Raw genomic sequence first — 25,684 nt, forward strand, 5'->3', positions numbered from 1 at the left:
TGCACGATAAGATCAACTGCTTTATTTGTATACTCTGTGCATTCATATATAACACCTTCAGTCCTGTATTCATCACCCATTTCAATTTTGTCCCCATGTTACACCTCAACTCATCCCACTGACTGAAATTTTGTCCTATCATCTTCCTGCCCTTCCTCAGTCTCACCACACACTGCATCTGCTTGTACACCAACAGCCCGGTCCCCATCCCCTTGCCATATTAGTTTAAACCTTCCCCAACAACTCTAGCAAACCTGCCCATAGGTATATTGGTCCTCCTCAGGTTCAGTTGTAACCTGACCTTTTCGCACTGGTCATCTCTTCTTCAGAAAAGATCCCAATGATCATTGCCCCTGCACTCATTGCCCTGCCACACATTCATCTGCCAAATGATCGTATTCTAATCTTCACCGGCATGAGGCACAGGCAGCAGTCCAGAGATTACCACCCTGGAAGTTCTGCTTTTCAGCTTTCTACCCAACTTCCTACTGTATTTTCTCTCTTCATGACCTCCTCCCTTTTCCTATGTCGTTGGAATTAATTATGTACCACTTTTTCTGGCATCTCATTCTCCCCCTCTATAAGCTGAGACAATCTGAGGCATCCCTAACCCTGGCACCTGGGAGGCAACATACTATCAGGGTGTCTCTTTCAGGTCCACAGAATTCCCTTGACTGCTGCACTCCTCTTCTCCCCCCTCCCCTTCAGAACCACAGAGCCAGAGATCTGACCACTGTGCCTTTCCTCTACTGGGTCGTCCACCACCCCCCCCCCACGCAGTTTTCTAAGCGGTACACCTTTTGTTGAGGGGAATGGCCACAGGGTGCCTATCCCCTTTACCCTTCCTAACAGTCACCCAATTACTTGTGTTGGAATCCGTTGCTTTTTTTAATGTATACTTTCTATATTAGTTGAACAAATTCAAGATTAAAATTGTAGTTTTAATCATGCCAGTAAAATGAAACCATAATTTGTAATTTTAACAAACTCATGTACTTTTCATAGTACGTGATGGTTCGTCTCCACTTACTGGCAGAAGGTGAAATAGCAGTTACATATCTCTTTTCATTTTTAATTGGCTAAGTATTAGCACATTATACACGTGTTATAATTATATAAACTTTTGATTAGGTTCTGTTATCTGAAGAATTGTCTGTTATTTCGTGTATAAAGGTGATGGATATTTCCAAAGGTGCCATCTTCTTCTTTTCATCAAATCTATTGTATCTCTTTAACCTCTGATTTGCTTCTCAGCTCCTCACTTAATTTCAAAACCTCTGTGTCTGTGTTTAAACCTTAAAGTAAACAATTATGAAAAATCAATGATTCTTGCTCATTCCTTGAACTCCTAAAAGAACCCAGGGATCGAAAATTACAGAGATCTGACATCAGTGTCCTGCACCTTGGGTGTAACTACTTCCCTATATGTTTAAGAGGTGTTTAGATGTGCAGATGAATGTTAGGGAAATGGAAGGATATGGGCATTATGTAGGCAGGAGGGATTAACTTAGTTGGCCATTTGATTACTAATTTAATGGGTTTATCTCAACATTGTGAGCTGAAGGCCTGTTTATGTTCTCGATGATGGAGCAGTTGGTGTAAAGGTAGATGCAATGTGGAGAGAGACTGTGAGGAAGGGTAGGCAGTAGATAGGGCATAAATGCAGTCAGCTGGATGGGTCGAAATGTCTTTACATTGATGCAGGAAGTATTAAGAATAAGGAGGAGAGTATGCATCAGTACATGGGATTACAAAGTTGTGTCCATTACAAAGAAAAGACTGCTACAAGGTCAGGGTTGGATGCTTCGATGGCCTGGGGCTTAGCTGTTTCAAATGAGACAGGGGAAGAGCTTTGGGAGGGATGAGTGGCTTTGCTAATCAAGGATAATATCACAATTGCAGTAAGGAACTCATGGAGGGATTGCCTACTGAGTCAGAACCAGGAAGGGAGCAATCGCTCTATTTGGAGTACTCTATAGACCCCCAATAGCAACTGGGGCATTGAGGAGCTGATAAGTAGGCACATTTTGGAAAGGTGCAAAAATTAACAGGGTTGTTGTCATGAGCGACTTCAGTTTCCCAAATATTGATTGGCACCTCCTTAGAGCAAGAGGTTTAGATGGTCAGAATTTGTTAGCAGGACTCTTGAACAGGCCAACTAGTGGAGAAACAATACTGCATCAGGCAATGAACCTAGTCAGGTGACAGACCTCTCAGTGGGTAAGCATTTTGGATATAGTGATAATAGCTCCCTGACCTTTAGCATAGCCGCGAACAAGGACAGAAGCAGACGACATAGCAAAGTATTTAATTGGGGGAGAGCTAATTACAATGGTATTAGGCCGAGGAACTTGGGACTGTAAATTGGGAACAGGTGTTTTCATGGAAATGCATAGCAGAAATGTGGAGGTTGTTTAGGGTGCACTTGCATGGGGTTTTGGATAGGTTTGCCCCATTAAGGCAGGAAAAGAAAGGTACTGTGAAGGAACCATGGTTGACAAGAAGTGGAACATTCAGTCAAGAAGAAGGAAGCATACTTCATGTTGAGGAGGCAAAGGCAGACATAGTCTCAAAAGTTATAAGGTACCCAGGAAGGAGCTTAAGAAGGGATGTGAGAAGGCCTTGGTGAGTAGGATTAAGGAAACATTCAAAGCATGCTACACATATACGAAAAAGAGGATGACGAGTGAGGGGAGGACCACTCAGGGTAAAGAAGAAAACATGCCTTGGAGAAGGAAAAGGTAGGGGAGGCCCTTAATGAATGAATACCTTGCTTCAATGTTCACAAAGGAGAGGGAGATTGATGAATGTGACATCAGCATACAGCAGACTAATTGCTTGAGGAGTTCAGGTTATGAAAGAGGCAATGTTGGAGCTTCCGAAGAACATTTGGATAGGTAAGTCCCTGGGGCCAAACAGGAAGCAACGGAAGAGATTGCTTGGGCATTGATAATGATCTTTGTGTCCTCCCAGGTCATAAGAATGCTACCAGAGGATTGGAGAATGATAAATATTGTCCTTTGTTCAAGAAAGGTAATAGAGATAACCCTGGGAATTGCAGACCAATGAGTCTTATGTCAGTGGTGGGCAAACTATTGGACCGGATTCTTAAGGACAGAATTATGAACAATTAGAAATGCATAGTTTTATTAGCAATAGTCAGCAGAGCTTTCTGAGGTGTAGGCCGTGCCTTGTGAGCCTGTTGAATTTTTCAAGTAGGTGAAAAAAAATTGATAAAGGTCAGAATCAGAATCAGGTTTATTATCACCGGCATGTGATGTGAGATTTGTTAAACTTAGCAGCAGCAGTTCAATGCAACACATAATCTTGCAGAGAGAGAGAGAAAAAAGTAATAATAAATGACATAATAATAAACAAGTAAATTACATATATTGAATAGATTATTAAAAAATGAGCAAAAACAGAAATACTGTATATTAAAAAAAGTGAGGTAGCGTCCAAAGCTCCAAAGTCCATTCAGGAATCGGATGGGACAGGGGTAAAAGCTGTTCCTGAATTGCTGAGTGTGTGCCTTCAGGCTTCTGTACCTCCTACCTGATGATAACAGTGAGAAAAGGGCAGGCCCTGGGTGCTGGAGGTCCTTAATAATGGACGCTGCCTTTCTGAGACACCACTCCCTAAAGATGTCCTGGGTGCTTTGTAGGCTAGTGCCCAAGATGGAGCTGTCTAGATTTACAACCTTCTACAGCTTCTTTCGGTCCTGTGGAGTAGCCCCTCCATACCAGACAGTGATGCAGCCTGTCAGAATGCTCTCAATGATACAACTATAGAAGTTTTTGAGTGTATTTGTTGAAATGCAAAATTGCTTCAAACTCCTAATAAAGTATAGCCTCTATTTTGCCTTCGTTATGACTATATCAATGTGTTGGGACCAGGTTAGATCCTCAGAGATCTTGACACCCAGGAACTTAAAGCTGCTCACTCTCTCTACTTCTGATCCCTCTATGAGGATTGGTATGGTATGTCATGTATGGATTTTAGTGAAATCTTTGACAATGTGTCCGATGATAGACTCATTCAGAATATCAAGAGGCACAGGATTCATGGAAACTTGGATCTGTGGATTTGAAATGGGCTTGCCCACTGAAGGCAGTGGGTCATAACAAATGAACTATATTCTGCCTGGAGGTTGGTGACCAGTAGTATCCTTAAGGGAATCTGTTTTGGGACAACTACTCTTAGATGAGAAAGTGGAAGGGTAGGTTAGTAAGTTTGCAGATAACATGAATGTTGGTAATATTGTGGATAGTGCAAAGGTTGTCATAAGTTACAACAGGATGTAGACAGAGTACAGAGCTGGGCTGAGAAGTGCCTGATCCACATACTCTTTGGAAGATTGAACTTGAAGTAGGAATACTAGGTTAATAGCATGATTCTTAGCAGTGTGGAGGAACAGAGATGTCTTAGGGTCCAAGTCCATAAATCCCTCAATGGATAAGAAGACAAATGATGTCTGTAGATGGAGTTCAAGAGCCATGAGATAATGTTACAGCTCTATAAATCTCTGGTCAGACCACACCTGGAATATTGTGTTAAACTTGTTTGCTTCATTATAGGAAGGATGTGGAAGCTTTGGAGATGGTGGAAAGATTTACCAGAATTAGAGAACATGTCTTATGAGGAAGGGGTGAGCAAGGTAGGGCTATTTCCCTTTGGCACAAAGGAGGATGAGTGACCAGTCATCGGTGTATAATACGAGAAGTATATATAGAGAGTGGACAAACAACACATTTTCTCCAGGGCACCAATGGCCAATGCTGGAGGATGCACATTTAAGGTGAGTGGAGCAAAATTTAGGGGAGAAATTAGAGGCGAGTTCTCCTCTCTCATACAGACAGTACTGGAATGCACTGCAGGGGTGTTGGTTGAGGTTGATACAATAGGGAGATTAAAAAGATTTTTAGCTAGGCACATTGGTGTAAGAAAAATAGAGGTTTAGGGTTTTGTAGGAGTGAGATTGATTGTGGATTAAGTTTATATCAGTTGGTACAACATTATGATTAAGAAGACACATCGTCCTCTTTTATTGTCATTTAGTAATGCATGCATTATGGGCCAGATTGTGCTGTATTGTTCTATGTTCTATGCTCTGTCATGGTAACAAATTAAAAATCTACAGGAAAAAAATAAATAACTTTCTTAGATAATGGACAAGTAACTGAGACACCTCTTAGGGCTTTTCCCTTTGGACACCTCTCATCCATTGCAGCATGCCGCGCGGGACCAGGATCGTTTGAAGAGCAGCAAGTCTCTGAAGCAATACAGAGGCTATTTTGTTCATTACAGGCGGTGGTCACTCTAAAGCCATCTCCCGTAGTGGGCAATATAGCCTCAGTAATATTCCACAGAGGTATGGTCAAAGGAAGCAGTTTTCGGGACTGCTTGAAACTGGTGGTATAGACCACATTCAGGGGTTCATCTTCAGATCTGGATGAATCTGCTGCAGCTGTGTGGATGAGAGTGTGCATTCAAGAACATATCAAATCTTCCCAAACCAAAAGCTCGGGATGAACTGCGAGGTTCATGTTCTGCTGAGGGATATTTCCAGGGCATTTCAAGACTAGCAATTCAGAATTTAACAAGACATCCAGGCACGGCTTATGGAAGGCCTTCGTGAGAGCAAAAAGGAAATTCCATGTAAAGCTAAAGACACAAATTGGGTACATGACATGGATGGCTGGGTTTGCATGTCACCACTTGCTATACAGCAAAATCTATCAGCATAAATGGAAGTGATGGTTCACTCCCGGATGAGCTCAGCACCTTCTATGCATACTTTGAAAAGGGGAATAACAACGCCTGGGAGAATCCCCATAACATCTAGCAATCCTGTGATCTCTGTCTTGGAGGCCAATGTCAGAGCATCCTTCAAGAGAGTGAACGCTTACGGGAATTAGGTCCCAAAGGTGTACCTGGCCAAGTATTGAACAACACTGTGCTGACCCACTGACTGGAGTGAAAGATTGAAGATGTGCTTGAACATTGACTGTGACGTGGGGTTACCCAAGTGGCAAAAGAACAGTATAAATGAAAGACAACAGTCAGGCTGGTTAGGGTCAAGGGTCGATAAGAAGAGTTACAGAAAGACGGGGTGAACTAGAATCCATTCCTCTGCTTTTGATTTCTGTGACAGATGACTTGTTCATCTGAAAATTGTTAGTACCTTTTTCCAGCTTATAAGAATTATAACTGTGTTTCAGAAATCCTTTCTAATATGGAACTATTTTATAAGATAGAAAACTTGTGTGAGTTTTAAATATTTTTAAAGATTTTTTTCTAAACTTAGACCCGTATCACTAAAAATAAATAAAGCATGTTTTAAACTACTTTGTTAGCTGGAAATATCTCCTCCTTGGTCGGGATGGGGAGCGGGCAGCACCATTCATATAGTGGGTATAGGCAGCTAAACTCACCGCAGAGTATAAAGTGATCTAGCCTTTGAAGAGTAGGGAGCTGCAGTATAACCTCCCTTTCGTGAAGATATTCATAGCTATTTATATCCGATAGATCTTCATTTGAATTCAGAGCTTCGTCGATAGCACATCCAATATCATCACAGCCCTTTCTCCTCTTTCCTACAGACCTTGTTTGCCGAGTAATCCATTTGGGGAAGTTCAGGGTTGTTGGTGGATGGAACAGGAGAGGGAGGAAAATGATTAATGATGGGGCCAAAGGGAAGGGTTGAAGGGGAAGGGGACAAAAAAATGGGATGATTAGAAGTTGAGAGAGGGTGAAAATACACAGGAGGGAGGGAGCATCTGAAATGGAAAATACAGCATTCTAATCATAAGGTTGCAGACTTCACAGGCAGAATATTTGGTGGTGTTGCTCTAGTTTGTATTGGGCCTCACCATGGCAATGGAGGTCAAGGATGTGGAAAAGGGAAGGGAATTTGAAATGGCATGTATCTGGGAGCTCAGGATTGCCAATGTATACAGACCGCTGATGTATTGCAAATTAGTGACCTGATCTGTGCTTGGTCTTATAATATAAATGAGGCCACACCAGGAATATCAAATGCAGTAGATGAGGTTGGAGGAAGTAAACATGAATCTTTGCCTCACCTGGAAGGGCAGTGTAGGACCCAGGATGGTGATGAGGGAGAAATTACAAGAACAAGTGTGACCTCTTGCAGTTGCCAGCAAAAATGGGGAGAAGGGGAATTAACGGACCAGGAAGTGGTCCCTGAGGAAGGTGAAAAGGGATGCGGAGCGGAGGAGATGGGGCTTGTAGTGGGATCTTGTTGCAGCTGGAGTAAATGACAAAGGATGTGCTACATGTGGAGGTCAGAGGGATGAGAAGTGAAAAGTAGGAGGGAGGTGGGTTGAAAGGAGTCCATGAAATCAAAAGACGTTTGTTAAATTAAAACCAAACACACCAACTATCTTACCTGCCATTTCTTTTAAGAACCTTGGTTGAAATCAAACTGGACTTCCCCAGCCCGTAGCTTCAACTATTTGCCTTTTACTAATGTGAAGATCTTTTACAGGGATTGCGAATGTGCATAGTTTTATTTGATTATTGATTTGTCATGACATTATTCTATTTGGTGTGTGTGAGACAGACAGACACACACACAGTGTTGTGCGCCTTGTTTCGTTTGGCCATATACACGTGTATGGTTGAATGATAATAAACTGAACCTGATAAACTCACCCACCACCATCGGAGTGAAATATCCCGATAACTGTTTTAAAGGAACAGCTCAATACTGTACTGAAATGGCCCCATAACTAATGCCATACACACAGTTTAGGTGAAATGACAGGTTCATTCTGGTTTATGAGATCCAGTGCCTCATGATGCCCTCCTTCCTACTAAATAGGCAGTTTAAGTCCCAGCTTAAACGTGAGTCTGGTGTATTGCCTTACGATCTCTTCAAATCAGTATTTATAACACTGCCAATAATTCCTGGAACTATTGACTGCGAAAATTATAGAACAATCAGTCTTATGAGTCACATAATAAAGATTTTGTTGAGAATTGTTCCGAGTCGAATTAAAAACAAATTAAGACCAGAAACTTCTAAACTGCAATATGGGTTTATTGAGGATAGAGGAACTAGGAACACAATTTTCATACTACGAATGCTTTCAGAAAGGGCAATTGAATATCAAAATGATGTCTTTTTATGTTTTATTGATATCATTAAAGCATTCGACAAAGTGCAACGTGAAAAATTATTTCAAATTCTCGCTAAACTAAACATTGACGGAAGGGACCAACAACTGCTTCGAAATTTATATTGGAACCAAACGGCGGCGGTAAAAATTGATGATAATATAAGCAGTTGGACTAAAATTCAAAGAGGAGTTAGACAGGGATGCGTTGCCTCACTGGAATTATTTAATATCTACTAGACAACGGGTGACCTGTTGGGGCACCCTTTGAGAGAAAGGTAGTGTGGTCTGATGTGATGTGCTTTGGAAATTAAAGAAGAAAAACTCAGTTTATTAAAGAAGAAAGACACGTAGCAAGACAAATATAGCTCCTCCTCGTTTAACAAAGGACACTTTTGATGACAACATTTCTGGTTGATCTGCCACCCTTCAAGAATACCCTAACGTTTTCATTTCTTTTTCCCCAGCTTAACGCCATATACAGCTGACCACGTGGGAATACCGGTTTCTCCAAATAAATCAACACATTCTCCATGGTTTGGCCTTGCACCTTATGTATAGTCATAGCAAAGCATGACTGTATTGGGAACTGGCTCCGCTGAAGAGGGACATCTTCCCCTTCTGATAAACTGAGAGCAATTCTTGGGATCATGACAATGTCATTTTTGAATGCACCAATGTTTATCTTTGCTACAATGAGATTGTCGTGCAGTTCTTCCACCATCATTCGCGTTCCATTGCAAAGCCTTGGTGGATCCAAGTTCCTCATTGAAATGATGGGAGATCCCCTCCTCAATTCCAGTTTATGTGGTGGCAATCCAGAGGGTTCGACCGAATCAAGGAATTCTGTAGGAAAATGAGTGGCATTAGCTCCTTCACCTATGGCATTGAAGGAACAGTATTCTTTCATGATTCCAGAGAAGCGTCTAGTGCATGTGAAGTTTATTTTTTGCATCATTTCATTGAGAGGAACCAAGATAGAATTCCTTGAGAACTGTTCTGCAGGATTGTCTAATGTCAGGTAGATGAAATCAAAGCGTTCTTCCATAGTTTTTGCTGGCAGAATCATATCTTCAGGTAATTCGATTTCATCGTTTTCATTTTTCTCAATCTTGTCTTCTCCAACATCCAATAACTGAGAATACTGTCCTTCTCCCTCATTTAATTGCATGCTTCTCTTCAATTGAAACTTGAAGCTTCTCCATAAGTAGGATTTTTTATGCATGAGTTCCCCACATCAGCATCATTTCCTCGTTTCACAACTGCTAGAAGCTGACGGAAATCGCCACAGCAAATGGTTAACATACCCACGAAGGCCTCATTCTTGCCGCATACATCATGAAGAGCCCTGTCCATGGCTTCGAAGCTCTTCCTCCTAATCATGGGGCACTCATCCCAGACAATAAGCTTCACATTTTGGAGTAAATTTGCAGTATTTTATTGATGTTACAAAGGGCATCCTCATTGACTTTGAGGGGTATTTTGAATCTTGAATGTGCTGTCCTACCACCAGGCATCAATGTTGCTGCAACACCTGATGGTGCTACAGCAATAGCAACACCTCCATCTCCCCTAACTTTAGCGAGGATCAAGCTGATAAATGTGTTGCCCGCTCCTCCTGGTACATCAATGAAAATCATTGAAGAGAGATTCCTTTCCAAGCAGTCACACACATATTCATATACTTCTCTTTGCTCATTATTCAATAGGGTACTCTTTGCTGCATATCCTCAAGTTGATCTTTCCTTTTCTCCTCTGTCCCTTCCTCTCTCCTCCTCCTCTGCCTGTTTTTGTCATTCTGGAGACGTGCAGCCCTTTCATCCTTTGTCTCTTCATCTCTTCTACCATTTGTTCTTTCTCTCTGATCCTGGAGTCATGCGGTCCTGGCCTGATCCAATTCTTGTTCTCTCCTCCTTCTGTGCCTATTGTTGTCATTTTGGAGATGTGCATGCCTCTCCTCCTCTGTCTCTTCTTCTCTCATCTTTTTTATCCTGACCCTTTGATTCTGGAGTTGTGCGGCCCTGGCCTCATCCGATTGTTGTTCTCTCCCTCTCCTTGCCGCTTCCCGACAACATTTGGCGTCATCTCTTGACCATAATGTCCCCCTTCCCTTTCCACAAGGCATAATTAGGCTGTCCATAATTTTTTTACCCTAATGCTTGATAGAAGGTAGGAAGCAGTAACACCAAAGCCTCCAGGATGCTGATTTTTCTTGATGATGTGGTTGGCGCTCTCCTAAATGGACATGATAGCCCTGCCCTTTTGCTGCCGTTGGAGTCGCTGCTGTGAGCATCATGAGGCGCTGCTGAGGTTGGCCGTGCCCATGCGTCGTGGTGTTGCGTTGCGGTTTCCATGAAAGGTGGAATCGGCTCGGGTTGTGGAAACCATGGCCTGTTGATTGACGAGTGAGCAATTTTATACAAATATATAACCCTGAACTTTGCATGGATTCTGTAAGTTAGCGCATTTTAAGTTGATCTAGTCAAAAAGAAAGTGCCGCTATAATGCACCGTTTGGGCTAATTGGAGGTCACAGACAAACAGAGCATGAGAATTTTAGTAGTATACTAGATAGTTAGTTAAATGATTCTCAGAGAAATAGAAGACCTAGATGGGATAAAAATTGGAGGTGTTAACATCAACAATATAAGGTATGCAGACGATACCACCCTAATAGCAAGTGCTGCAGAAGACCTACAAATCGTCCTAGACAAAGTAGTACAAGCAAGTGCAGATTTTGGTCTAACCATCAACTGTAAGAAAAAACAAATGTATGGTAATATCAAAACAGCAGGATACTCCCAACTACCAATTGTACATCGGTAACCAAGAGACTGAACAAACGACCAGCTTTAATTACCTTGGTAGCTTCACATCACAAGATGCTAGAAATACAGTAGAAATAAAAAGAATTGCCATTGTCAAAACCAACTTCCAAAAAATGAAACCCATTTTTACCAACAGACACATTTCTATGACAACAAGGCTTAGACTACTAAAATGCTACATCTGGGCAATCTTGCTGTATGCTTCCGAAACATGGACTATAACACCAGAACTATGCGGTTTCTTAGAAGAACGCTGAAAATATCATACAGAGATAGGGTAACTATTGAGACAGTACTCCAACGTGCACATACAAAAAGATCTTTAATGAGAACATTAAATGAGAGGAAACTTAAATTCCTGGGTCATGTCATGAGAAAGGGAGAAATAGAATACCTAACATTACAAGGCCGTATGCCTGGGAAACACGGAAGAGGAAGGCAAAGAAGAAGGACACTGTGAAAGAACTAACAGACCTAAGTGTGCGAGATATCATTGACGCTGCGAGGGATCGTTCGATGAGGAAAGCCATGATCACCCAAGCGCGTAACGCGCAAGGCACACGAAGAAGGAGACCACTGACACAGCTGACGAAGATTTTAAACCCGCGACCAGTATTTGCTCACCTCTTTGTCTGTAGCGTCCTCCCCAACACCTAGAAGCGAATACAGATCTAACTGCAGGATTTCTTTGGCTGCCATTTCGCCGGTTTTACTAAGGAGTAACGCAAATTCCGACCACCAGATTGTAAACCGACTACGACACTTGATCTTTCAACCCGACCCGCAAAAAGAAAACCGCGATGACTCTTGGGATTGTAGTACCAAATGCAGCAACCCCGCATCTTTCTTCGCATCTCATTATAGATGGACTACAATTCCCAGCAGGCATCAGAATGCATGCTGGGACTATCGTCAAATCGACAATCAAGAGAGCGCCGGCGATTGATGATGATGTCCCAAAGAGTTTGTAGTCTAATTATTATTTCTGTTCCGTTTACAACGCCCGCTCTGAGAGATGAGAACTACATCACCCAGGGTGCTTCAGGTGTCGAGCAGTCAATCGACGTCTCCAGGTGGCCCTGGAGATGAGGAACGGAGGTTAATAAGCTGACGAAAGGTTGTTGTGGATGGAAATTCAGCCAAAGTTTACCAGATTATTTTCCTTTTACAATTTTAGGACGTGTATTTCACCACTGATTGGAGATGACTGGACGTTGCTTCGGCTGCGCAGCTAAATTCACTCTGCTGAAAAAAGAGGTAAATTCAAGCAAATAAATCCCAGGCCTCTTTCTGTTTGCCTGAACTTCATTATCAAACTTCAATGTCAGGTTACCGATAACTGTGAATATCTTCTTAATGGTGCCCTCTTTCACATCCTTAGAACATAGAACGACAGCTCAGGAACAGGCCCTTCAGCCCATAATGATGAGCCAAGCCAATTAAATTAATAATCGATTGGCTAATTAAACTAATCTCTTCTGTCTGTACAAAGCCCATTTCTTTCCATTCCCTCAGATTCCTAGTGGGAATGCGTACTAATGCTGCATGGTGGGGTTTAAACTAGAGTTGCAGGGGGATGGGAACCAGAGTGCCAGAACAGTTAGAGGAGAATGTTGGCCTTCATTGCTAGAGGGATTGAATTCAAGAGCAGGGAGGTCATACTACAACTGTACAGGGTACTGGTGAGGCCACACCTGGAGTACTGTGTGCAGTTCTGGTCTCCATACTTGAGGAAGGATATACTGGCTTTGGAGGCAGTGCACAGGAGATTCACAAGGTTGATTCCAGGGATGAAGGGGTTAATCTGTGAGGAGAGATTGAGTCGCCTGGGACTATACTCTCTGGAGTTCAGAAGAATGAGAGGGGATCTTATAGAAACATTCAAAATTTTGAAAGGGATGGATAAGATAAAAGTAGGAAAGTTGTATCCATTGGTAGGTGAGACTAGAACTAGGGGACATTGCCTCAAGATTCGGGGAGAAGATTTAGGACGGAGATGAGGAGAAATTGTTTTTCCCAGAGAGTGGTGAATCTGTGGAATTCACTGCCCAGGAAAGCAGTTGAGGCGTCTTCATTAAATATATTTAAGATACAATTAGATAGATTTTTACATAGTAAAGAATTTAAGGGTTATGGGGAAAAGGCAGGTAGATGGAGCTGAGTTTACAGACAGATCAGCCATGATCTTATTGAATGGCGGGGCAGGCTCGAGGGGTGGACGGCCTACTCCTGCTCTTATTTCTTATGTCCTTATGTGATACTGGATCTGCCATTAGGGGACGAGACAGGGCAGGTGACAGAAGTTTATGCAGGGGAACACTTTGCATCTAGCGATCACAATGCCATTAGTTTCAAAGTAAATATGCAAAATGATAGGTCTGATCCACAGATTGAGATTCTAAATTGGAGAAAGTCCAATTTTGAACTTGATCGTATTAGAAATGATCTGGCAAGTGTGGATTGGGACAGTCTGCTTTCTGGCAGAGGTGTAACTTGGTAAGTGGGAGGCCTTCAAAAGTGAAGTTTTGAGAGTACAGAGCTTGTATGTCCCAGAAGAATAAAAGGTAAAGATAACAAGGGACTCTTGGTTTTCAAGAGAGATTGAGGCCCTGGTTGTGGGGGGGGGAGGGAAGGTAGGAACAAATGAGGTGCTTAAGTATTCTCTTGCATTTCTGTACTCCTTAAGTAAGAAATCAGGAAAGCTAAAAGAAGATATGAGGTTACTCTAGCAGACAAGGTGAAGGAGAATCCCAAGGGATTCTACAGATATGTTAAGAACAAAAAGATTGCAAGGGTCAAAATTGGTCTTCTGGAAGATCAGAATGGTAATGCATCTGTGGAACCAAACCAGATGGGGAAGATCTTAAATACATTTTTTGCATCTGTATTTACTAGGAGATGGACACAGAATATAGAAGTGAGGCAAAGTGGCTTCAACTTCATGGACCCTGTACAGATTACAGAGGAGGAGGTGTTTGCAATCCTGAGGCAAATCAAGTAGATAAATCCCCGGGGCCTGACAAGGTGTTCCCTTGGACCCTATGGGAGGCAAGTGCAGAAATTGCTGGAGCCCTAGCAGAGATATTTAAAACACCCTTAGTGACAGGAGAGGTACCAGAAGATTGGAGTATAGCTAATGTTGTTATGCTGTTTAAAAAAGGCTTTAAGCATAATCCAGGAAATTATAGACTGGTGAGCCTGACATCAGTTGTGGGAAAGATATTGGAAATAATTCTAAGGGACCGGATATATAACTTTGGATAGCCATGGACTGATTAAGGATTGTCAGCATGGTTTTGTGCATAGTAGATCATGTCTAACCAAACTTGGGAAGTTTTTCGAGGAAGTTACCAGGAAAGTGGATGAAGACAAGGCAGTGGATGTTGTCTACATAGACTTTAACAAGGCATTTGGCAAGGTCCCTCGTGAGAGGTTGATCAAGAAGGTCCAGTCGCTTGGCATTCAGGATGAGGTAGTAAACTGGATTAGACATTGTCTTTGTGGGAGAAGCCAGAGAGTGGTAGTAGATAGTTGCTTTTCCGACTGGGTGCCTGTGACTAATGGTGTGCCGCAGGGATTGGTGCTGGGTCGTTTATTGTTTGTCATCTATATCAATGACCTGGATGATAATGTGGTTAACTGGATCAGCAAATTTGCAGATGACACCAAGATTAGAGGTGTGGTAGATGGTGATGAAGGGTATCATGACTTGCAGAAGGATCTGAAACAGCTGGGAAAAAAATGGGCTGAAAAATGGCAGATGGAATTTAATGCAGAGAAGTCTGATGTATTGCAATTGGATAGGACCAACTAGGGTAGGTCTTGCACAGTGAACAGTAGGGCACTGAGGAGTGTGTTAGGACAAAGGGATCTAGGAATACAGGTCCATAATTCATTGATAGTGGTGTCACAGGTAGATGGGGTCGTAAAGAAAACTTTTGGCACATTGGCCTTCATAAATCGATGTATTGAGTACAGGTGATGGGATATTATTTTGAAGTTGTATAAGACATTGGTGAAGCCTAATTTGGAGTATTGTGTGCAGTTTTTGTCACCTACCTACACAAAAGATGTAAATAGGTTTATAAGAGTACAGAGAAAATTTTTTAAGGATGTTGATGGGTCTGAAGGACCTGAGTTATAGGGAAAGATTTAATAGGTTAGAACTGTATTCCTTGGAACATAGAAGATTGAGAGGAGATTTATGAGAGGTATACAAAATGATGAAGGGTATAGATAGGGTAAATGCAAGCAGGCTTTTTCCACTGAGGTTGGGTGGGACTATAACCAGAGGTTATAGGTTAAGGGTGAAAGGTGGAAGGTTTAAGGGAACGTGAGGGGAAACTTCTTCACTCAGAGGGTCATGAGAATGTGAAATAAGCTGCCAGCACAGGTGGTAGATGAGAGCTCAATTCCAATATTTAAGAGAAGTTCGGATAGGTACGTGGAATAGTAGGGGTATGGAGCGCTATGGTCCTGGTGCAGGTCACTGGGAGTAGGCCATTTCAATAGTTTCAGCATGGATTAGATGGGCCAAATGGCCTGTTTCTGTGCTGTACTTCTCTGACTCTATGACATATATGTGCCTATCTAAACACCTTTTAAAGGTCTGTAATGTTTCTGCCTTCGTTGCCTGAAGGGGTTGGTATTATGTCCACTTATTTTTCACGTTATATGTTTAATGATTCGGATGATCAAATTAACGGCTTTGTGGCCAAGTTTGTGGAAGGTATGAAAATAGATGGAGGGACAGGTAACGTTGAGGAAGTAGGACATCTGCAGAATGACTAAGACAGATTGGGGGAATGGGCAAGGAAATGTCACATGGAATATAGTGCAGGGAAGTACATGGTCATGCACTTTGGTAGAAGGAATAGAGGTGTGGACTATTTTCTAAATGGGGAGAAAATGCAAAAATCTGAGGTGCAAAGGGACTTGGGAATCCTCATACAGAATTCCCGAAAGGTTAACTTGCAGGTTGAGTTGGTGGTAAGGAAAGCAAATGCAATGTTAACATTCATTTCAAGAGGACTAGAATATAAAAACAAGGATCTAATGCTGAGGCTTTATAAGGCATTGGTCAGACTGCACTTAGAGTATTGTGAGCAGTTTTGGGCCTCTTATCTAAAAGAAAAAGATGTGTTGGCATTGGAGAGAGTCCAGAAGACGTTCACACAAATGATGCCAGGTATGAAAGGGTTAACATCTGAGAAGTATTTGATGGCTCTGGCTTATGCTCACTGGAGTTTAGAAAAATGAAGTGGGGGGAATCTCATTGAAAACTGTTGAATATTGAAAGGTCTGGATAGAGTGGATTTGGGGAGGATGTTTCCTATAGTGGGGTGAGCTTGGGACCAAAGGGCACCGCCTCAGAATAGAGGATCATCCATTTAGAACAGAGATAAGGAGGAATTTCTTTTGCTCGACAGGAGTGAATCTGTGGAATTCATTGCCACAGGGGACTGTGGAGGCCAAGTCATTGAGTATATTTAAAGTGGAGGTTGATAGGTTCTTGATTAGTCAGGGCATGCAAGGTTAAGGGGAAAAGGCAGGAGAATGGGGTTGAGAAAGATAATAAATCGGCCATGATGGATGGGCTGAATGCACTGTCTCAGCAGCGCAGTCCAGGTACCCACCACTCCGTGTATAACAGAAAAAAAATTTGTCCCTCTCGTCTCCTTAGAATTTACCCACTCTCATTTTAAATACATGCCCTCTAGTACTAGACATTTCAACCCTGGGGAAAAAGATACCGTCTGTCTACTCTATGCCTTTCATAATTTTATAAACCTTCATCAGATCTTCACTCAGCCAGTGCCGCTCCAGAGAAAACAACCCAAGTTTGTCCAACCTCTCATTTATAGCACATGCCCGCTAATCCAGGTAACATCGTGGTAAACTTCTACATCCTCTCCAGCACCTTGATATCCTTCCTATAATGGGGCAACCAGAACTCCATGCAATATTCCAGATGCGGCATAGCTAGAGTTTTATAAAGCTGCAACATAACTTCCTGACTTTTGAACCCAATGTCTCAACTCATACCATATGCCTTCTTAATCACCCCATCACCCTGTGTAGCCACATTCAGGGAGCTATGAACTGGACCCCAAGATGCCTCTGCTCATCAATACTATTAAGAATCTTGTCCTGTACTGTCTCTTTTACATTTGACCTACCAAGCTGCAACGCTTCACACTTGGCCAGATTAAACTCCATCTGCCATTTCTCCTCCCTTATCTGTAACTGATCTATCTCCTATTGTATTCTTTGTCAGTCTTCGACATAATCCACACCACTGCTAATCTTCGTCTCATCTGCAAATTTACTAACCCACCCATTAAGTAATCCTTCTTGACAGCATCAATTCAGAGTTGAAATGGATTTAAACTTGGGGAAAGCGGACTCTAAAATAGTCTTCATCTGACAATAATGTTTGGGGGAAAAGATAATCATAATCAACATACTGTCTTGTCATAGAGAAAAGTATAAGGCCTCATGGTATCTCCCTTGATCCAAGCATTAGGCATATACTAGGGAACAAATTGCCACCTGGATCACTGATGGAATGCTAGCTGCTTACTGACTCCAGTCATAGCTGTAAAATTGGCCTCAAAATATTGATTGCGACATGAAACACTGCAGAAAAATCAATATCGAAGGGCTCAAAAGACCCTGCAAAGAAATCTCTAGCTTGTTAATGCCTCACGAATGACTTTTAATCAACAGGAGCCACAGAGAATCCAGTGTCTGGAATGCCCTGGAGTCCACTATAGTTAACATTTGTGAAGACACTCATGACTTCTCTACCAGAAAACACTGAGACAGTTTTTTGTGAGATTGACTGGGAGTTTAAAAAAAAATGAATGCAAAATGATTTTCCTGGCAGCTAGAGACAACAAGGTCCAACAAAAAAAAAAATTGGAGGCCCTAACAATGGATTGTAAGTGAAAGGAGCACAAGAGATCCAGCTACTTTGATTTGTCAGTGCTGTCAAGACTATTTATGGCCAAGCACCATCCTGAGAAGAGGTAATGACATAGAAAAGGCACATCAGGGATAGCAGCTACTGGAAGAGGACATCCAGGACCCTCCTCAACCAGCACTCCCTCTTTGATGCACCTACCCTGATTGACATCCTTTAGTCCACTATGCACGAGATTTTCTATGCTATCCCCAACATGGCAACCGGATGAAAAAGTCACCAACAAAGCTTCTAGAATGGACAAAATCCTCGCTGAAGTACTGGAACACAGCAGAGAAGTGCTGGTGTGAATTTATGACATCTGAGAAGAACAAAACACATTAGGGACTGCAGAGGCTAGGTCTGCTTTCCTAAGAGTAGGAGAGGCTGAGAGAAAATCTGTTAGATATACTGTATACAAAATAATGAGGGGCATGGATAAAGTGAATAGTGAGAAACTTTGCTCATAGCAAAGGGCATTGGTTTGAAGTAATGGATAGGATGTTTAGAGGACATGTAAAGAAGGGCTTTTCATCTAGAGAGTGGTTGGAGTGGTGGAGACAATCTCACAACTTTTAAGAAGTATCTAGACAATTGCTTGGATGGTCAAGTCACAGAGACTATGGACCAAGTGAGTTGAAATGAGATTGCTAAGATTGGTGCTTGATGGTCAACCTGAACGTGGTGTGCTCTATGACTCTCTTTATGACTGACCAGAAATATGACAATTTTAAAGAAGGAAGCCATGTCCATTTGTAGTAAATGTAGAAGGGTCTGTCGGTACTGCTATAGGGAAAATCATCTCAAGGGTACTTTTCAACTACTTTCTTTGAATGGGCAGTGTTTTCCATCCCCTTTCCTCTGCTCTCCCTGGTGCAACCTTCCCATCATCTTTCATCCCTCCTCACCAATCACTTTGTCTTTGTATCTCACCTCTCCACTTTCCCTTTATACTTCCCTTCTCTCTCCATTCTCAGTCTCAGTCTCGTTTCAGCCTGGAACTTCAACAATTCTTTCATCTCCACACGGATGTTTGCTTAACCTGTTGAGTTTCTGCAGTAGATTGTTTATTGGTCTGGATTGCAGCATCTGCAGTCTCGTGTGTCTTGAGTTTCTCAGAGTCATAATATGGATTTTGTCATTCAAGAGATACAATGGGTGTGATCTTCACCACACAGAGCATATTGGAGGACAGCAGTATTCACTATACGTGGCATGTTTTCAGCTGCGCAAAAACATTAGCTCTTCTATTAATAGGGATTTGTAGAGCTCCTCTTCAAATTGTGCTGTCCTCAAAACGCTCATCTTTCTACATCTGCTAAATGAAGGTATGAACATCTAAGAAATTATGTTAACTGGTCTATCATAGACCCATGCAAACTGAGGTGAAGTGAGAATCTGCCATTGAACGCCCCTTCTCAGTCTCCTTCATTACAATATTTTGTTCTGTCACCAACAAGGTTCCCCTAGAATGAAAGAAGCATGCATGATGTATGGGAAACCATTCAACCTTGGCCAGTACACAGCCCAACCAAGATCACCCCAATCTCAGACATCAATTTGCAGTACACAACCAATATTTGCATTTGTCTAATTTCCCAACAGGCTCCAGAACAGGGTTTTGATATTCTGTCATACTTAACCATTGTCTTAGATGTGTATTATGTGTTTTGTTCTGCTTTTATCAGTTTTACAGAGTGCAACTCTCAATGGGTGGGGGAGGAGAAGTATCTAATAGTTGTAAATTAATTGACATTCTTTAACTCACGATTGTTTCAAAAATTTTTGCAGCTTGCATGCAAGAACTGTGGCTATGCGTATTGTTCATCTTGCCTCAGTTACAGTGCCTTTGTCCCCTGTGGTGGGCATACACAGCAAAAGGTCTGCAGGCAATGCCATGGAGCACTTACAAGGTAACTGATGATATGAAAGTAGCATAATCCAGAAAACTAGTGAATTATCTCTTGTTTATAATAAATATCATTAAAGTGCAGATATTAGAAATCTCAAATAAAAACAGAATTTGCTGGAAACATTCAGCTGGTCATGCAGCATTTGTCTGGGTGTTTTCTACCTGTAACGGTAACTCTTCCTCTTTTCATATATGTTGTATTACTACAGAATGTTTCCTGCGTATTCTGTTTTAACAGAGACATGAGAGACTGAAGATGCTGGAATCTGGAGTAAACCAAACAAGTCGCTCAAGGAACCCAGCGGGTTGGGCAACATCTTTGGAGGAAAGGGATGATCAGCTTTCTCAGTCGAGACCTTGCATCAGCATTGAGGGTGTGAACGGGGAGAATCAGAATCAAGTTTATTATCACTGACTTGCTTGTCGTGAAAGTTGTTTTCCAGCAACGGTTTAGTGCTATATGAAGAGGCGCATGGGGAGGAGTGGGGCAGATGGAGCAGAGTGAGGAGGAAGTGATGGGCAGATGGAGAAGGGAGGGGTGGAGTTAGCGACAGAGGCCGGGAGGTGATCGGTAGATATAAGAGACCTGTAGATTGTGGAATCTGAACAGAAAGGAAGGTGATGAGTACAATTACAAACCCCATTTCCAGAAAAGTTGGGATATTTTCCAAAATGCAATAAAAACAAAAATCTGTAATATGTTAATTCACGTGAACCTTTATTTAACTGACAAAAGTACAAAGAAAAGATTTTCAATAGTTTTACTGACCAACTTAATTGTATTTTGTAAACATACACAAATTTAGGATTTGATGGCTGCAAAACACTCAACAAAATTTGGGACAGAGGCATGTTTACCATTGTGTTATATCACCTTTCCTTTTAATAACACTTCGTAATTCGCTTTGGAACTGAGGATACTAATTGTAGTAGATTTGCAATTGGAAATTTTGTCCATTCATGCTTGATAAAAGACTTCAGCTGCTCAACAGTCCGTGGTCTCCGTTGTCTGATTCACCTCTTCATGATGTGCCATACATTTCCAATAGGAGATAGATCTGGACTGGCAGCAGGCCAGTCGAGCACACGCACTCTGTGTCTACAAAGCCACGCTGTTGTAGCCTGTGCAGAATGTGGTCTGGCATTGACCAGCTGAAATAAGCATGGACGTCCCGGGAAGAGACGTCGCCTTGATGGCAACATATGTCTCTCTAAAATCCTAATATACACCTCAGAGTCAATGGTACCTTCACATACATGCAACTCACCCATGCCGTGGGCACTGATGCAGCCCTATACCATCACAGATGCTGGCTTTTGCACCTTTCGCTGATAACAATCTGGATGGTCATTTTTATCTTTGGCACGGAGAACTCGACGCCCGTTTTTTCCAAAAACTAGCTGAAATGTGGACTCATCTGACCACAGCACACGGTTCCACAGTCTTTCGGTCCATCTGAGATGAGCTCGGGCCCAGAGAACTCGCCGGCGATTCTGCATAGAGTTGATGGATGGCTTCCTCCTTGCGTAATACAGTTTCAAGTTGTATTTCTGGATGCAGTGACGGACTGTGTTGAGTGACAATGGTTTTCCGAAGTACTCCCGATCCCAGGTGGCTATAATTGTCACAGTAGCATGACGGTTTCTTAGGCAGTGCCGCCTGAGAGCTCGAAGATCACGCGCATTCAACAGTGGTTTCTGACCTTGCCCTTTACGCACTGAGATGTCTCTTTATTCTCTGAATCTTTTCACAATATTATGTACTGTAGATGTTGAAAGACCTAAATTCTCTGCAACCTTGCGTTGAGAATTGTTCCTTTTGAACTGACTAACAATTCTCTCACGAATTTTGGCACAAAGGGATGAGCCACGACCCATCCTTGCTTGCAAAGACTGAGCCTTTGATGGACGCTACTTTTACACCCAGTCATGATATCTCACCTGCTACCAATTAGCCTGCTTAATGTGGAGTCTTCCAAACCGGTGTTACTTGAATATTCTGTGCACTTCTCAATCTTATTTTAACTCTGTCCCAACTTTTGTTGAGTGTTTTGCAGCCATCAAATTCTATATTTGTGTGTGTTTACAAAATACAATTACGTTAGTCAGTAAAACTATTGAAAATCTTTTTTTTCATACTTTTGTCAGTTAAATAAAGGTTCACGTGAATTAACATATCACAGATTTTTGCTTTTATTGCATTTTGGAAAGTATCCCAACTTTTCTGGAAATGGGGTTTGTAGATAAGGGAGGGATGGTTTTCAGATGGGAACAGTGGGAGTAGTGCATTGAGGACCCAGTGTTGTTTTAGGCAGAAGGAACCAGGTGGTGCAGGAGAAAGTTGCCCAGTTTTTTACCCCTCCTCTACCTGACTGCATCTGCCTATCAATGCCTCCTTACCTGGTTCCACCTATCATTGCCCCCACCTACTTCACCTCTTTATTCCAGTTATCTATGTCTTTACACTCTCAGTCTCAATGCAAAGTCTTAACCTGAGTTATCAACCACCCCCTTTCCTACACAGGTGCTGCCTCACTTGCTGAGTTCCTCCAGCTTCCTCAATTTCTTCTCGTTATTTTTATTCATAATGTCACAAAAGCAGAGCTTATGGTGTTACATAGGAAGAACAATTGAAATAATGTAAATATTTTATATTACCATTTTTTACAAGGCAGCTATGTAACATAGAACAACTGACTACAACATAATTGGGGTCACTTGCATAGGATTTCTGCTATTAGTAGTTTATTTCTCACTGTTAATAAATAAATAAATAAATGGAGAAAAATGTTTTTTATATAGCAACTTATTGTCTGAAGGTGTTTCATGGAGTACTACCAAGCAAAATTTGATGGCAAGCCTCTAGGGTATTAAAATGGGTTTGTGTAAAAGTGGGGTCCAGAGGAAGGAAAGTCGGGAGTGAAGGACTTCAGCAGCTGAAGGCAAGACCACCAGAAGAGGAACGATCAAAATGGAAGCTGTGGAAGAAATTACAATGGATGATATCTTGATGGATTATTAGGTTGGAAGGGACGACGCTATGGAGTAATTTGAATGCGAAAATTAGAATTTTAAAAAGCATTGTTTAACCATTGCAAATGTAGGTCATTGAGGGCTGTATGAATGAAATGATGTCTATTAAGACTCAAAGTAGACTTGGATAATGTTTATGGAGAATGGGCGATGTGATGTTGGTTAATCAAAATTAAAGTTTACTAAAGCTTGGTGAACAATTTGAAGTGACGATGAGCTGGGCAGAAAAGGGGACAACAAGTGGATTACTATAATGACATTTATAATCTTTGAACCAATAACTGAATCAAATATTGAATCAAAAATATGGTACTACCCCACCACCACCCTAGATATGGCCCAGACAGTTCATAATCTCTACTATGACCACACATTTTTCATTTGTGTGTTAAATATCCATTGTTGTGTATGTGGCCTGGTTACACAACAATGCTATTAATAAAAACACAGGAGATGGGAGCTAAGTTTCATGATTCTTTACTGGCAGAATCCAACTTGCCACACACACGTACAGATCAATACGTGCCTAATAGTGCATGCTCAATACGTGCCTAATAGCGCATGCAGCAACGGGTCCCTACAACATAAAGTAGTCCCTTATAATACTATAAGCCATACGGTACACTCCTCCCCTTTTATTTTAATAGTATATCAACTTTTTTTTAACTGGGTCACTATGCTAAACAAATATGTCTACCCTTAACATACAAATGCCTACCATTTGTTTTACTTAGTAACTTAATATCAAATCATAACAAAGTAACATAATGTCAAATTATAACAAAGTAACATGATAATATCAAATTATAATGAGCTTTTTTGATTTTTGGTCTAAGACCCATTTCTAACTCAAGTCTGGGGGGGGGGTCTTCTCTGCCTCTCCGGGTAACGTCTGTCAATAAACTTGTTTGTTTTAATACAGATTTCCATATAAAAGTCATGAAAAGTTGACCCCTGAGCATAGGGAGTTAAAAATTTGTGCGCCTCCAACTTGCTAAGAGTTCTAGGCAGCAGATCGCCTCCGTATAATGAAGACTGCTCTGTGCAGCTGTCCTAGATATATACACATCTTTGTGCTATCACTTGTCTTCCTTACCCATATCTCATTTGTTCCCCAACTGAGCTAATTACATAGCCAATCTTTGTATTCTCCTTGAATTCCAAATAGATAGCCTAACCTTTATGATACCATCTCTTATCGTAATATAACTTTCCATCTTCTATTCGTGCTTCATATCTTTGGGCTGGTGATTCAGCAGGAGTGCTGGGAAGGTGCTCAGGAGAAGACGGAGATGCTGGTCTTTTCGGAGATTTAAGCTTATTAAGGGTTCGCAGATCTTCCATTATCTGTTTATCTGTTAACAAGTAATTTAACTGCGCAGGTACAGATTTTCGTCTTTTGTCGGTAATTGGAACAGGGTCATAAGGTCTCCTCCTTAGTTTCCTACCTCCATAGAACCTCCTGTGAATTCCATTGTTAGCCTCTCGTTCTCAATCACCTTTTTCTTTTCTTCTAACTCAATCTTTTTATCTTCAGATTCCTGCACTGTTGCTTTCTTCTCTTTAATGTAATTCTTTTCCACTTGTTCTGTCTCCAGTTGCAGAAAGAGCTCTGCATTTCATATTCTTTCCTTGTATTGTTGATCTAGTTTCTTTATCCTTTTCTGATACTCCTGCAAAGTGCCTTCCTGTAACTGCTGTAGCTGTCTTTTGAGAGATGTCAATTTCTCCTGGTACATCTGTTCTTTTACTTCCAGGTAGTCTTCATCATCCTGCTTATTGGCAATATCTGTCTCCCTTGCATCCTCTGTATCTTTATCCGAGTCACGGCCACGGATACTGTGTTCGTCCTCATCGTCGACGCTGTCTAGCTCCTCTTCGTCGTTGTAATAGTCGACAATGGGTGAGAGGAGAGCTGCGGACATCTTCCCTGCCAAGCTGCCCTCCTTTGTTGACACATCTAGTGCCTTGATGGTCTTCCAATCCAACTGGACTTTCCTGAGCCATTCACGTCCCAGCAATGGTGGTACTCCATTGTTCAGTACATAGAGGTTCAGCTGCTGTGTTTTGTCTCCGTAGGTCACTGTCACTTTAATTTTGCCTTTGGGACGCACTTTCCATCCTGTGTAAGTCTTTAGCAGTAGTTTAGTTTGTTTCAGAGGTATGTGAGAAAACAGTCATTTGTAATCATGTACAGAGATCACTGTTAAAGCTGAGCCTGTGTCCAACTCCGTTTTCAGTCTCACGCCCGCCACTTGTGGAGTTATCCATATTACTCTTTGATCATCTGTCTCTTTCATGCTGTGAAGTTGCAGACAAGACAATTCACTTTCGTCTGAGTCGTTTTCATCAGAACTGCTTTCTTTCATTTTGTGTACATTGTTGTGTTTTCCTTTCTGGGGTTTCTTGTTTCTCTGTATTTTGTCCTTTTTCTGCTGTTTACTAGCTTTGCATACTCTGCCAGTGTGGCCCTGTTTGCCACAGTTTCTGCATTCTTTGTCTTTAAACCAACAATCATCAGGGTTATGTGGTATGGTCCCACAATGGTAACATTGTTTACTAGCTTTGCATACTCTGCCAATGTGGCCCTGCTTGTCACAGTTTCTGCGTTCTCTGTCTTTAAACCATGTGACATGTTCCCACAGCAGTAACATTTCTTTCCTTCATTTCTGCTCAGTGACATTTTATTCGTAGCATATTCCAGAGATTTTTGTTGTATCTGTGAGGCACCCCATGCTGCTGTTTCCGTTGATATTACAATGTTCAGCACCTTCTCGAATGTAAGGTCTTTTTCACCCAGGAGCTTC

General features: G+C 41.7%; 2 protein-coding genes and 1 pseudogene across 3 annotated transcripts in view; 1 reads left to right on the forward strand and 2 right to left on the reverse strand.

Moving 5' to 3' along the window:
• The window catches only part of dnajc17 (DnaJ (Hsp40) homolog, subfamily C, member 17), a 130,796-nt gene extending 119,029 nt beyond the window's left edge, over window positions 1-11,767 (reverse strand). Inside the window, exon 1 of one of the 2 annotated variants that reach the window (XM_063053125.1) lies at window positions 11,593-11,767. In XM_063053125.1, the coding sequence (XP_062909195.1) occupies window positions 11,593-11,667 (75 nt within the window). In that variant the 5' untranslated portion in view covers window positions 11,668-11,767. The remainder of the gene's footprint in view (window positions 1-11,592) is intronic. The other variant, XM_063053119.1, reaches the window with a different exon arrangement.
• A 243-nt stretch (window positions 11,768-12,010) lies between these two features.
• Window positions 12,011-25,684, forward strand: part of zfyve19 (zinc finger, FYVE domain containing 19) — a 49,973-nt gene continuing 36,299 nt past the window's right edge. Inside the window, exons 1-2 of the mRNA XM_063053197.1 lie at window positions 12,011-12,225; window positions 19,724-19,845. Of these exons, the coding sequence (XP_062909267.1) occupies window positions 12,172-12,225; window positions 19,724-19,845 (176 nt within the window). The 5' untranslated portion in view covers window positions 12,011-12,171. The remainder of the gene's footprint in view (window positions 12,226-19,723; window positions 19,846-25,684) is intronic.
• Window positions 23,881-25,344, reverse strand: LOC134349213 (sin3 histone deacetylase corepressor complex component SDS3-like; annotated as a pseudogene).

Source organism: Mobula hypostoma, chromosome 1 (genome assembly GCF_963921235.1).
Source record: "Mobula hypostoma chromosome 1, sMobHyp1.1, whole genome shotgun sequence".
In the NCBI taxonomy this organism is placed as follows: domain Eukaryota; kingdom Metazoa; phylum Chordata; class Chondrichthyes; order Myliobatiformes; family Myliobatidae; genus Mobula; species Mobula hypostoma.